This window comes from Pongo abelii, chromosome 15 (assembly GCF_028885655.2).
Source record: "Pongo abelii isolate AG06213 chromosome 15, NHGRI_mPonAbe1-v2.0_pri, whole genome shotgun sequence".
In the NCBI taxonomy this organism is placed as follows: domain Eukaryota; kingdom Metazoa; phylum Chordata; class Mammalia; order Primates; family Hominidae; genus Pongo; species Pongo abelii.
The window spans coordinates 106,204,914-106,219,971 of record NC_072000.2 but is presented as its reverse complement, the minus strand read 5'-3'; the positions used below and the strand labels follow the sequence as shown (position 1 = coordinate 106,219,971).

General features: G+C 46.4%; 1 protein-coding gene across 8 annotated transcripts in view; it reads right to left on the bottom strand.

The window, feature by feature from the left end:
• Positions 1 to 15,058, bottom strand: part of PPP2R5C (protein phosphatase 2 regulatory subunit B'gamma) — a 166,351-nt gene that overhangs the window by 131,862 nt on the left and 19,431 nt on the right. For 7 of the 8 annotated variants that reach the window (XM_024231292.3, XM_054529814.2, XM_054529815.2 and 4 more), the window contains 1 exon segment: positions 9,008 to 9,173. The exons of the other annotated variant lie outside the window; for it this stretch is intronic. Coding sequence is in view for 3 of the 7 variants with exons in the window: in XM_024231284.3 (XP_024087052.1) it covers positions 9,008 to 9,173 (166 nt within the window). In the remaining 4 variants the exon portion in view is untranslated. 8 annotated transcript variants of the gene reach the window in all.

Genomic DNA, 15,058 nt, shown 5'->3' with positions numbered 1-15,058 from the left:
CATCAAGCTTAAGGAAAGGTTCAAAGATGTGAACAACAATGATAACAAAAGATGAACAGAACAGTATCATTTATAATAGCTGAAAAACTGGGGTATCCACAGAATGAAATAAAAAACGGTTGCTAAAAATCATGCCTCTCGTTCCCACTAATGTCAGAAACAAGACAAATATGCCCACTCTCACCACCACTATGTAATATTTTACTGAAATTGTTTTACTGAATTTTATTAGTCAACTGGAGAGAAAGACATGTGAGTTTACAATTATAAACAGAGGTGAAATTATGTGCAGATGCTCTAATTAATACCTGAATATTCGAAAGAATCAACTGAAAAACTGATGCGAACAAGCAGGTAATTCAGTAAGGAAGCAGGTTATGAAAGCAAGACCCCCAAATTCAATAGCCTTCATATAAACAACTAATAACTAGAAGACACATGGAAGAAAAGACCCCATTTACAACAGCAATGATAATTGATTATCTAGGCATTAGCTTAGTAAAAGATGTGCAAAACCTACAAGAGAAACTTAAAAACAGCCTTAAAGGACATGAAAGTGGCTTTGGAAAATAGTCATAGCATACTCTTAGAGCAGGCACACATCACAAGATGCCAGCCCTCCCTCAGATATTTGCAAAATGTAACAGGATCCCAATAAAAATGCCAACAGTAGCCAGGCATAGTGGTGCATGCCTGTAATCCCAGCTACTTGGGAGGCTGAGGCAGGAGAATCATTTAAACCCAGGAGTTCAAGACCAGCTTGGGCAACATTGCATGGAACTATCTCTAAAATAAATAAATAAATAAAGTCAACAGCTGTTTCTTTCTGCAATGACTATGGGTCAATTCAAAGTTCCAACTGTTTCCAGTAATATCAATATTGTTTTTGGGAACTGTTTAAGAGAATATACCCATAATTACATTAGTGATGCTAGAAATCAACATTTTCAGTGTAAGACAGAGATAAAACTATGAAAGCCAAGAAATAAGTGAAAATGATAGGAACAGGAAGCAGGGAAGTTCTGGGCAGAAAAGGGCAGGTCCCTGGTGAGGGCCCTAGCCTCAAGCCGAAAAGCCTGGAACCTTGGCCCAAAGTGAGAACATGCATCCCTGTTTTCTCACTTGAATGTTGCCTTTTCCACAACAACCCATGGCTTGCCCCATTCCTCCATCCTGTGCCCATAAAAACCCCAGGCTCAGCTGGTACAGAGAGGAGAAGCAACTGGACATCGGAGACTACAGTTGGATGTTGGAAAGAAGTGGCTTGACTTCAGAGGGACAGCTTGATGGCGTAACTTCAGAGAAGAATCCGGCTGGAGACAGCCAGACTTCAGGGGAAGATTACCTTCCCACTCTGTCTCCTTTTTAGCTTCCCTTCCCACTGACAGCCACTTTCATTGGCAATAAAATCCCCTGCACTTACCGTCTTCAATTCCTTCATGCAACCTCATTCCTCCTGGATGCTGGACAACAACTTGGGTGCCATGAGTGCGGGTGTAAAAGGTTGTTACACTGACCCTCCACTGAGCTGTTAACACTTAAGTCATCCACGGATGGCAGAGCTAAAAGAGTATTGCAACGCTTTCTCTGGGGCTTCAGGGATCACAGGGACCCCTGAAGATGCTGCCATGGGGCTGGTACGGGGTTTGCTCCTGCTGGTGCCCAAAAGTGCTCCTGCACCAGCTCACCTGCACTTCCCCTCCCACGAGGCGTGGAGCAGCGAGTAAGTGGAGCTCGCCCCTGCTGGCGCTGAAGGGGCCAGCTAGTTCCCACACCCACACACTCCAGTTCCTGCCTGTGAAGCAGTCAGGGAAATATCCTGCTTCAAAAACACTATAATGTTAAAATTAAATTTAAAATATCAATATGAACATACAATTCAGAAAATTTATATCCTCGCTCCCTCTATTGAAAGCATTTAAAAGTAACGTCAGACCACTAGCAATAAACATCCCTCTGACCCAGATTTTGGTTGCTAATATATTTACCACTGAAAGGAACCAGGGCTCTTTGAAAAATGGCTGATTTGGCCAGGTGTGGTGGCTCATGCCTGTAATCTCGGCACTTTGGGAGGCTGAGGTGGGTAGATCACTTGAGGTCAGGAGTTTGAGACCAGCCTGGCCAACATGGTGAAACCCCATATTTACGAAAAATACAAAAATTAGCCGGGCATGGTGGCACACGCCTGTAATCCCAGCTACTTGGGAGGCTGAGGCAGGAGAATCGTTTGAATGTGGGAGGCGGAGGCTGCAGGGAGCCAAGATTGCACCACTGCACTCCAGCATAGATGAGACCACGAGACTGTCTCAAAAAATAAAAAAAAAGAAGAAAAGAAAAGAAAAATGGCTGATTTGAAGTCTGGGGAAGAGAAGGTACTAAATGAGCCCAAGGGATGTCTCACTGTGTCAGAAATCAAGGAATCAAAAATAAATGAGGCTATGTAAAAAAAACAAAAACAAACAAACAAAAAAACAAAAAAACACACAGTAGCTACCCTAAAGGGCACTCAATGATTGAAATTATGCCATCTGAACACCAGAAAGACTAACGATTTTGGTACTTGAAAACACACTGAAATCAACAATATATTAGTCCACAATGATATTAAAGAGAAAGCTAGAAAAAAAGTTTCAGCTGTCACCATTAGAGGGAACTGGTAATAAAAGACAAAGAGTTAAGCTTATCCTTCTTTTTCAGTAGGAGCTCCATTTCAAGATAACCAAGTATCTCTGGTTGGTAAGAAAAATCACTGCTTTCAGAAGAATGTTAGAGTAAATGTTGAATTCTCTAGTGAAACTGAAAGTCCTGACTCAGGCAAGGATTATCAACTGTTGTTCAAGACATTAGTGTATGGTTGACAGGGAATACACATTGGCAGGATGCCAAAATATACACTGCAGATTATTACTAGTACTTTTGGAATTGTAAAGGGAAATATGTAATTGTTCAATAGAGATATCAATCTGTCATCAACTGAATTCACTAGTAAAACTGAAAATTTAGCATCACTTCTGATGATAGGCAACCAGAAGCTATGCATCTCTCACAATAATGTCACTATCTCCTAAGTTATAAAGCGTTGCCTCTGACGTATTTCAGCCAAAAAAGGTTTCCATTTACAGGAACCACAGTGGGGTAAAAGTGGGATATATTGCAGAACAACTGGGTCGGTTGATTTAACAAACCAGTGTTGTGGTTTAAGGCACTCCCAGATTGGCAGTGCCTCCAGGTGCCTGGCAGAACAAAAACAAATCCCTATTGAACAAGACACTTTGATTCTAGGTTTCAATTTATTTCAAATATCTGAATACAATGACCAATATATAATAAAAAAATCAGGTACACAAGGAAATAAGACATCATGAACAAAATGTGACAAACACCTCAGATAATAGTGTGACCTGACGCAGGCTATAAAACAGCTGCGTGTACTATACTTATGACAAGTTTTGATGGTATGTTCAAGAGAATAGGAAAATACTTTAAAATGGCACTGCAGACTGAAAAAAGAACCAAGCAGAACTTTCATAAATGAAAAAAAAAACCCTGAAATTAAAAGCTCAAAAGAAGGGTTTGACACATATAGACAAATCTGAAGATTTACAATGAATGATAAAAATTGAGAATAAGTGTTTCGAAACTTTCGTATCAACTTAACGGGGTAATCTTATGTCTACTGACTATAATAATAAAAACACTATTTTATACGAAGTGTATTTTGTACTTCACTTCTGTAATAATTTATTTTTATTGTATTTTATTTTCTGTTAAAATAAAGGACTCATATCTGGGATAACATACTGTTACAATTCAACAAGAAGAAGACAACCAACTTAAAAATAGACATCTCATCAAAGAAGAGAGACAAATGGCTAACAGACATATGAAGAGATGCTTAACAGTTCCAGTCATTGGGGAAATAAATGCAAATGGAAACCACAGTGAGACACCATTACACACCCACAAGAATTAAGCTATAATCGAAAAGACAATAGTAAATATTGGCAAGAATGTGGCCACACCACAGCCCTCATACATTGTTGGTGGAAATGTAAAACAGTACAACCACTTTGGAAAACAGTTTGGCAGTTTCTTTTTCTTTTCTTTTTTCTTTTTCTTCTTTTTTTTTGAGACAGAGTCTTGCTCTGTCGCCCAGGCTGGAGTGCAGTGGTGTGATCTCAGCTCCACTTCCCAGGTTCAAGCAATTCTCCTGCCTCAGCCTCCCGAGTAGCTGGGGCTACAAGCGTGTGCCACCATGCTCAGCTAATTTTTTGTATTTTTAGTAAAGATGGAGTTTCACCGTGTTAGCCAGGATGGCCTTGATCTCCTGACCTCACGATCCGCCCGCCTCGGCCTCCTGAAGTGCTGGGATTACAGGCGTGAGCCACGGTGCCCAGCCAACAGTTTCTTAAAAAGCTAAACATAAATTTACCACACAAGCCAGGAATTCCACTCCTAGGTATCTACTCAAGAGAAATGAAATATCTGCTCACACAGACTTCTATGCAAAAGTTCACAGCAGCACTGTTACTCTTACCAGCTAAGAAACAGCCCAAATGTCCATTAACTGATGAACGGATAAACAAAATGTGGTATATCCATCTGACTGAATATGATGCAGCATTGAAAAGAAACAAACTACTCAACACAGATGAACCTCAAAAACATTACAGCAGGTGTAAAATACTACCTATGGTATGACTTTGCTTATATGAACTGTCCGGAAGAAAGTAAGTCTAGAGACAGAAAGCAGATCAGTGGGTGCCTGCAGCTGGGGCCAGGGGTGGAAATTAATGGTGAATGGGCACGAGGTAACTTTTGGAGGCAGATGGAAATGTTCTAAAACAGAATTGTGGTGACGGTTGCACAACTCTATGTATTTGCTAAAATAACTAAATTTTCCAGTTACAATGGGTGAATTTTAGGATATGTAAATTATGCCTTAATTAACTCTAAAAAAGAAAAACCTATGACTTGAAAAGTTAGGAAAAAATAAAATCTAGGGATAGGGCTGAAAGTTACACTCAGAATGAATACGTGGCTTTACATTCTTTTATTATTAAAAAGCAAACTAAAAATAAGTGAACTCTTTACTCAACTTAATAAATGAGGAAAAGGTTAAAATAAAAGACATAAGATAATTAAAGATAAAAGTGCAGATGAATAATACTGAACACAAACAGAACAGTCAAAAGAATAAATGAACTTATAAGGAGACATAACCGCCACTGATGAGGAAGAGATTAAAAGGTCCATTAAACAATGACCATGTACTAGTTAACAGACTCCCCTTTCTAAATGGACCCACTATGGTAAGAAGCCACAGATGTTTCATAGAGAAAAGCAACAGGCCAACTGAGTTCCAAGTCAACCTTTCAACTCTATTTTATGGACACATTCCACATTTTATTGTTTCTGAAATCCGAGTCCATCTTATCATCCCTGTTGTGAGGTGGCAGTGTGAGGGAGCTGTGGGAAAAGCTGCTGCAGGCCACCCCAGGAACCATCACGAAGTGCTGGTGACAACAAATCTTAGACGGGACAAAATACAGGTTTATGAAAAAGAAGAAAACTACAGACCACCTCCATGTAGTAAATATGGAAGCAAATATTCTAAAGAAAATTAGTTCCAAACACTATGAAAATACACTGCAACAAAATTGACAAAATGCAAAGATATTTCAAAACCAGAAAAATCTGTCAACACAGCAATTATAATAGTAACATCTTAAAGAGAAAATCATATGGCATTTGACCAAATTCAGCAGCAGTACCCACCCAGCATGCACTGGCATGGTGCCAACCAGCCTGCATGGGTCCAGGAAGAGTCCTGTGAGTTTGGACTCCGGAGCACCAGCGGCCTCGCAAACACTGCTTACCAGAAACCAAGAGCCACTTTCCCATCAACTTAGGAAACGCTGAAGCCATTTACTAAAATGGGAGAAAACAGGAATGCCTGCTATCACCTCTGCTCCAGGTTTTATTGGTCCTTCTTAGTGGTAGAATAAAATTAAAATAACTAGTCTATGTTGGCATGAATAGTGGAAGAGAGATAAAAGAATCCATTGCAAACAACAGGACTATATATGTAGACTGTAGTGGAAACATTAATTAAGACTAATACGAAAATGTGGTAAGGTGATGGCAAAAGAAAATATTTAAAAACCAATAGCTCTGCATGAGATTAGCAAAAACCAATCAGAAGTGGAAATGGGAAAAAATATAACCCAGTCACAAGCGTGACAAAAGCTATACAGTATTTGGAAATAAATTTACTGGAAAGTTAGAGATTTACAAGAAAACTGTAAAATTTTATGTCAGAAAACAAGACCCAGAAAAATGGGGGATATATACCATCTTCCTAGATGGAAAAAAGGTATCAATTTTCACCAAATTAATATATAACTTTAATTCCAATCAATTATTATTTTTCTGAACTAGGTGAAATTATTTTAGTATATATACAGAGGCATTAATGTTTTCGAACAGCCAAGAGAGAATTATCAAACAAGACCAGTGAGGGGAACCGGCTTGATCCATGTGAAATTCTCCTGGATATGTGGATTTACTACGGAGAATTTACCCTTTTGGGGAACAGTGAAAATGTAAGTGTCAGTGGAAGTATATTGCATGCCATTCTTACTAGGTATAATGAAAAACGAAGGAAACAGAGGTTGAGAATAGAAAACAGATGTAGAAAGAGGCTTGTGCAGCGACTCCTCAGAAGAGGTAAAGGAAGTACGCTGGAGGCCGGCATACACCGGTACTTGCATGGGCTCTGTCCAGTGCATGGAATAATATATGGTGACAAAACTGACAAATGCAAAGATGGTTCAAAACCAGAAAAATCTATCAACACAGCAATTATAATCTTAACATCTTAAGGAGAAAAATCATATGGCATTTGACCAAATTCAGCAGCAGTACCCACCCAGCATGCACTGGCTGAGGCAGGGTACGCATGGAAAGGTGGGGCACACGGCCAACCTTCTGTATCATGGCAGATCCAAGCCCCAGCTGTGATGGGCATTAGAGACAGGGCTTGGGATACGAGGGCCCAACAATGGTTATACAAAGCCTTTTCCCTCCCTCTGACTCTGGGCCTCCGGAGGGTACTGGAAGGAGGAGTCGGTACCTATCCTTTTCCTTGCTGTCTCACCAATGGGTTGCTCACTCCAGGAGAATAGGCGCTTGGTTTTGTGTAATTCTGTACCCCTAGTACCTAGAATAGCTTTCACAGGCGCTCAACACATATTTGCTGAATGAATGAATAGCATGAGAAAGGTATATCCTATTTGGGAAGAGGAAGACTAATCAAAAATGACTTAGTATGCATATTATCTACCACAAAGGTAAACCAAATGTAAGCCAAATACAAGCTCCAGAAAATGCAAGCGAGAACCTGGATTTTTTTTTTTTTTTTGAGATGGAGTCTCTCTCTGTTGCCCAGGCTGGAGTGCAGTGGCACGATCTCAGCTCACTGCAAGCTCTGCCTCCCAGGTTCACGCCATCCTCCCGCCTCAGCCTCCCAAGTAGCTGGAACTACAGGCGCCTGCCACCACGCCTGGCTAATTTTGATTTTGTATTTTTAGTAGAGACGGGGTTTCACCATGTTAGCCAGGATGGTCTTGATCTCCTGACCTCGTGATATGCCTGCCTTGGCCTCCCAAAGTGCTGGGATTACAGGCATGAGCCACTGTGCCCGGCCGAGAACCTGGATTTCTAGCAAGTAGGGGGCAAGAAAATTCATCCGCCCATAAATCCACCCACCCATCCACCCACCCATAAATCCACCATCCACCCAGCCTCCCTTCCTTCCTCCCTCCTTCCACCCGGTAAATCTGCTATCTGCTTGACAGTGTGGAAAGCCTGGGAATACAGCTATAAACATGACAGACTGCCTGCTCTCACTGAGTTCATATTTACTTTTCTTTTTCCTGAGACAGGATCTCACTCTGTCATCCAGGCTAGAGTGCAGCGGCACGATCATGGTTCACTGTAGCCTTGGCCTCCCAGGCTCAAGCAATGCTCCCACCTCAGCCTCCCGAGTAGCCGGGACCACAGGTGTGTGCCACTATGCCCAGCTAATTTTATTTTTTTGTAGAGACGGAGTCTCCCTATGTTGCCTAGGCTGGTCTCAAACTCCTGGGCTCAAGTGATCCTTCTGCCTCAGCCTCCCAAAGTAATGGGATTATAAGCCTGAGCCACTGGACTGGTTGTTGAATTAATATTCAGTGGAAATTAATTGTAAAAGATCCATTATTATAAATTTAAGGTACGAAAAATGATATTTTATTTAGTATATCTGTCTTATATTTTAGTAATTATAAAGGTTTTAAGAGGTTCACATTTGACTTTAGGGTCCTTACTCTGTTTTCCTTGATAAAGTTTTAAGCACCTCAATCTCAAAATCTAAAGGAAGACTTTTAGGGATTAAACAACCTGAGATGGAAAGGAATGGCTGTGTCATTTGGGGGGAAATTCAAAGTAAACAGCACTTTTTCCTAATTTCATATAAGAAACGCTTGAGTAGAGGTAATCCTCAAATGACTCATAACAAAGCAAGTCCATAATGTACTATAGCTACAGTCCTTACTTTAGAAACATAGAGAACTTCTACTGTAATTTTTACAATTACTCTACTTCGAGTAATTCCTTTCGGAATTGCTATAGTTCTAAGACAAACAAATGAGAATTAATTTAAAAGAAAAACTGGCTAGCTTAATACCATAAATAAAAAGATGTTCAGCTTTTCCTGTTTTCTTAGTGTATTATGTCTATACTGTGTTGTTAAACTTTTATGTTAAATAGCTCTGGAATTTAAAATGCTAATTGAGTAAATAAGTTAATGACATTCAACCTAAAAAAAAAAAAAAACCCCTCAATACAGAAAAGATGACCCCGCAAAATACAAACACAGCAAAGGAATAAATTAGCACACTATCAAAACATTGCTCCTTCACTCCAACAGCCACAATTCAACTTTTAAAAGACAAATAAAAATTACCTTTTAAGGATGGTAGTTTTTGAAGTTCTCTATTATTGCTTGCGCTAAACCTTGAAGAATTTTGCCGTTTGTCTTTCTTCACTATGGGCTGAGAGACTGGTACTTTTATTTTAGTAGATACTGTAGACGGGACAGCAACAAGGCTGTTTTTCCTGACGGAAATTTGCTTCCAAAACAAAAACAAAAACAAATGAATATGTACAATGGTTGTATTTTGTAGCACTATTAAAATATAGAAAAACATATACACGAGTCTTACTCTGGGACATTCCCATTCACTCCATGGAAGACATCATTCCTTACAGTGGCTGGAGTATGGGGCTTATGTCTCACCTTCTGCAATATTAGACTGAGAGATTCAAAGATATGCCTAATTTCTCGTATCTTCCTTCAAACTTTTGATTGCTAAATATTTACCACATAGGTTGATGTGGTAGACTAAATAATGACCGCTAAAGATGTCCACATCCTAATTCCTGGAACTGGTGAATATGGGACCTTGCTTGGCGACAGTGACTCTGCAGATGGGATTCAGTTAAGAATCCTGAGATGGGAAGATGATTCTGGATCATCCAGGTGGGCCCAAGGGAATCACACAGGTCATTACAAGAGGGAGGCAGGAGGGAGACAAGCGAAGGCAATGGGACGATGAAAGCGGGGTTCAGAGAGAGATGAAGATGCTACATGGCTGGGTTGGAAGATGCAGGGAACGAGCCGAGGCAGGCAGGTGGCCTCTAGAAGGTGGGAAAGGCTGGAAATAGATTCTCCTTTAGAACCTCCAGAGCCATCACGACCCTGCTGACACCTTAATTTTGGCCTCACTTCAGACCTGCATGCCAGAACTGTAACATAATAAGTTTATGCTCTTTGGGGCCGCTGCACGTGTAATTTGTACAGTGGCGCGAGGAGATGAACATGGCTATCTCACAAAATGCTAGGTGCTCCCTGCTGGCTCACCACTCAGCCTTGAACACGCAGAGCAGGCCGTCTGAGTGCTTCCCCTTGAGCCCCAGGAAACGCTCTGCTGGAGCTGTTCTGCTGCCATTATCCTAGGCTCCTGGTGTGCGTGCTCATTCCCAGGCTGCACCATAGCTCCAGGGCTGGTCAACACCCCTGCGGCCAACCTGCAACGCTGCCATCTGAACTACTCAGCAGAGGTGGAGAAGAGTCTGAGGATGCACAAACCAGAGGAACCAGGGGTCCCCCGTCATCCACACAGGCCAAAGGAGCTCACCAAGGGGGCCCACGGAGCTCAGCTGTGCTCTGGGCCCCCCAGCTGAAGGGCTCTCTAGGTAGCAAGCAGTGACCTGGCCCATAGCTGTTTGCTGCCACCACTATCCAGCAGCGACAGCCAACAGCTGCTGTGTCCACCGTCAAGATGATTTACATAATGTGCTCGTTGCCCACCCTTCTTGTCTGCCCAAAGAAAGGGAGTCTGTCTGCATATGTGCTCTTTAAAAAGGCTATCACACTCTGAGACAGTTTGCTTCTATGTCGCCACCCAAATCTCATCTCAAATTATAATCCCCACAAGTCGAGGGAGGGACCTGGTGGGAGGTGATGACTGGATCGTGGGGGCAGTTTCCCCCATGTTGTTCTTGTGATAGTGAGTGAATTCTCACGAGATCTGATGGCTTAAAAGTGTTTGGCAGTTCGCCCCCTCCACTTTCTCTCTCTCTCTCCTGCCACCACGTAAGAAGTGCCTTGCTTCCCCTTCGTCTTCTGCCACGATGGTAAGTTTCCTGAGGCCTCCCCACCTATGCAAAACTGTGAGTCAATTACACATCTCTTGTTTATAAATTACCAATCTCAGGTAGTTTTTTATAGCTGTGTGAAAATGAACTAACATAGACTCCATCCTGGAAACACAAACCCACCTAGTTTAGGGCCAAGGAGAGCAGACACACCAACTCCAGCCCCAAACATTAATTTGTTCTCATCCTTGAATGAAATTTTCATAAGCAGTAAGAGCTGCTTTACTTTCTACTAAGGTGCTTAGGAATGCCTGGAAAGAGGTGTCTGATGTGACAGACTGCCAGGAACAGCAGGCAGCCTCTGACCTGGGAGGCAGGGGTCTCGGTTCCCTTCTCTCCCTCAGTCTGTGGCTTTTTCCTCAAAAGGTACTTTCTTGGGCTCTGAGCTTGACATCTGTCAATCTTTTACCATGAAAGCCTGGGTCTTTCTTCCCTAAAAGCCCCTCCATAACCAGCTCCTCCACAGAATCCCCCAGTTAGACGGTTTCTGCTCCGCCTTCTCTGGGTGCCCCTGGCATTGATTCCACAGTCTGGAGGAGCTCCTCCTAGGAGCTGTCCCGGCTTTAGATGTTCAGTCACATATGTGCGTGTTCCAGTAGATAATGCTCTCCATCTCCTTTTTATTTCACTATAGTGCCAGCCCAGCACTCACAGCGAGGACCTTGGGTAGAGGCCAATGACAGGGCTCCCCCGTGGCTTCTGACCCCAGCTGGAAGGTCGGCTGCATGGAAGGTGGCCCGGCCTAAGGGGCTGGGAGGCAAGTCCATGGGTCTTGACTGCCATAGGGACACATTGAGGATAGGCTTCTGCCCCTGAGAAAATAAGTCAGCCCTCGGGCACAGTTGCGAAGGGGCCCTTGGCCCTTTGGCCACCACGCCCCACTCCTCTCCCTCCTCAGGGCCAAGACCAGAGAGAGGAGCCACTGTGCCTGCCCTGCCCAGCCCAGCCACTGGCTGCCTGCCCCACAACACTGTGACCTGGTGCTCCCACCAACTCTGAGGGGGCATCTTCCTCCCTGATGGGACATCAGCTCAGGAGGGCAGGGCCTGTCTGCATGAGACACTGTCTGTCCCTGGGAAGGTGAGGTGACCTGCCTGAGGAAGGAGCTGCAGAGCCGCCCAAAGCAGATGCCACCAAGAACCTGGGCTCAGAGAGGGGGAGAAGGAGAGATGGGGGAGAGAGGGAGGGGGAGGGGGAGAGAGAGGGGGAGAAAGGGAGGGGAAGGGGGAGAAAGAGAGAGATGGAGGAGAGAGGGAGGGGAGAAACAGAGAAACGGGGGAGAGAGGAAGGGGGAGGGGGAGAGAGGGAGAAGGGGAGTGGGGAGGGGCAGAAAGAGAGGAGGAGAGAGGGAGGGGGAGGGGGAAAAGAGAGGAGGTAGAGAGGAAAGGGGGGGAGAAAGAGAGGGGGGAGAGAGGGAGGGGGAGAGAGAGAGGAGGAGAGAGGGAGGGGAAGAAAGAGAGAGGGGAGAGGGGAGGGGAAAGGGGAGAGAGGGAGGGGGAGAGGGGGGAGAGAGGGAGGGGGAGAGAGGGGGAGGGGGAAGGGGGAGGGGGAGAAAGAGAGAGGGAGGAGAGACGGAGGGGAAGGGAGAGAAAGAGAAAGGGGAAAGAGAGGGAGGGGGAGGGGGAGAAAGAGAGAGAGGGGAGAGAGAGGGAGGGGGAGAAAGCAGAAAGAGAGAGAGAGGGAGAAAGAGACAGGGGAGAGAGAGGGAGGGGGAGAAAGAGTGGGGAGAGAGAGAGAGGGAGGGGAAGGGGAGAAAGAGGGGAGGGGGAGGGGGAGAAAAAGAAAGGGAGGGGAAGGGGGAGGGGAAGAAACAGAGAGGGAGGAGAGAGGGAGGGGGAGGGGGAGAAAGAGAGAGAAAGGGGAAAGAGGGGAGGAGAAAGAGAGGGGAGAGAGAGGGAGGGGGAGGGGGAGAAAGAGAGAGAAGGGAAAGAGGGGGGGGGGAGAGGGAGAAAGAGAGAGAAAGGGGAAGGGGGGGAGGGGGAGAAAGAGAGAGAGGGGAGAGAGAGGGAGGGGGAGGGGGAGAAAGAGAGAAAGGGGAAAGAGAGGGAGGGGGAGGGGGAGAAAGAGAGAGAGGGGAGAGAGAGGGAGGGGGAGAAAGAGGGGGAGAGAGGGAGGAGGGGGAGAAAAAGGGGAAGGGGGAGGGGGAGAAAGGGGGAGGGGGAGGGGACAGAGGGGGAGAGAGGGAGAGGGGAGGGGAAGAAAGGTTGGGGAGAGAGGGAGTCAGAGAAAGAGAGAGAGACGGGGGAGAGAGGGAGGGAGGGTAGGAGAGAGAGAGGGAAGGAGAAACACAGGGAGAGAAGGATGGGGGGAAGGAGGGATGGAGAGAGGGAGGGCGAGGGGCTCCCTTGGGAGCAGCTGCCCAGGGCGGGTAGGCACAGACGAGGGTGGGAGCGGGAGCGGGTGCTGGGGCGGGATCCTGGGTGCCACTCCGGGACGCCTGGCCACGGCCACGGCCGGAGGATGAAGCCCCCGAGACGGGACGGAAAGGAAACGGGAGACCACGGTTCGCGTGTGGCCAAGCAGAGAGTTGGAGCGCGCAGCGCAGGAGGCCAGATCGGCGTCCTCCGCTTCTTCCCCGGGCGGCCGGTTCCCCTCCTCCGGGCTCCGGGGCCACGCAGCGGAGGCTGGGGCAGAGGCGGGACCGCGGCCTGGGGCCCATGCCGGAGGCTCCGGAGGCGGCCAGCGGGAGCTGAGGGTCTCCTTGGAAGGCCAGGACAGACGACACTCTTGAGAAAACGTGGTTGGGGCAAAGGGGTGTGTCAGGCACCCAGGAAGGCGCAGGCTCGCAAGGACAGGGGCGGGGAAGCTGGGGGGGCGGTAGGAGGGCCCGGCGGGAGCCCACGCGGGTCCGCAGCGACAACAAGAGTGAGGTCGAACCTGGCCCCACGCGCACAGCGCGCCTTGGCAGCCTAGCGGCTCAGGGGCCAAAGCCGCCAAGGTCGCTGTGCCACCGGGAGACGCAGGGCGGGTTGAGGCTTGGGAGGGTGGGGAAGGTCTGAAGTCCCTGGGCAGAGGACAGAAGCCAGGGTCCCAGGAAATACGGCGGCTGTAAACAAGCCCTCCTCCTGGGCGCCAGACATCACCAACACCGCTGGTTCGTGGACACCCCGGCAGGGACCCTGCCGCAGCCCCGACACCCAGCTCCCTCCCTGCTCCTTGGATGTCTGGTAAACCTCCAAAGACTCCTCCGCTGGCGGCACCAGAAGGCACCTGTAGCTGGAGGGAGACGGCTAGGGAGGAAGGCTGGGGAGCGGCTGCACCACGCTGCATTCATCGTTCAGGCCGAGCTGGCGCATCCTTAGCTTACAGAGAGGAAAGCAGGGCTCAGGCTGCGGGGTGAGCGCCTGAAATCAAGTCAGTGCTGCAGCCAAGCCCCAGCCTCAGTCTCTGGACTCTGGGTCTGGGGTTGAGCCAAATGCTGGGCCCCAACTTCCCCCTTAACACCGCAAGCCCGAGCAGTTCCATGCTTCAGTGCCTCTCAAAATCCTCCCTTTCTGCAATTTTATCATAAACGGAACAAACTGCCACCACTTATGTGCCAAGGACTAAGTGATATTCCACTTAAGAAGTATTTTTAATGCCGGAAAGTCCAGCCTGCATCTGATCAAGCCCTGAGGTCTAACCACCAGTTCTTAGGAAAATACGAGAGAGGGGAGTGTGTTAACCAACAGCGATGCGATCTGCACGCAGGGAACGTGGGGGAATGGCAGGAGGTGTCCTCCTACAGCACCTGGCAGTCGCGCCACCACACTTCAGCCCAGGTGAGCCTCGGCTGTGGGCCCTGTTACATGCAAGCAGCCCCTCCCCCAAGCGGCAACAACTAAGAACGTCTCCAAACATTACCAAATGTCCCTTGGGGGGCAAAATCACCCTTGGTTGACTATCACATCTCTCAAACGTATGCGAACAACCTGATTTAACAATTAAATTCCAAGGAGAAAAAGGAGAGGAGGAACCAGCACATATCACAGCCTAGTGTAATGTATGTACCTGATTTGGATCTCAGGACTCAATTCAATTCAGGACCCAAACCAACCAACTGAAAAAGGGAGGAGGGGAGGGGAGATTTAATGCTTACTCCTGAGAGTAAGGAATTGCAGTTAATATTTTTAGGTGGGGCAATCACGTTCTGGTTCTTGGAGTCCTTGTTGGAGGATACCACAGGTGGGACTTACAAATAAAATATGATGACTGAGATTTGCTTCAAAATAATGTAGTGTGAAGAGAAGGCCATGCATATGGAGGAGGAGGCCTGGATAAGACAAGATGGGTTGCATGTGGATGATGGCCAAGGCTG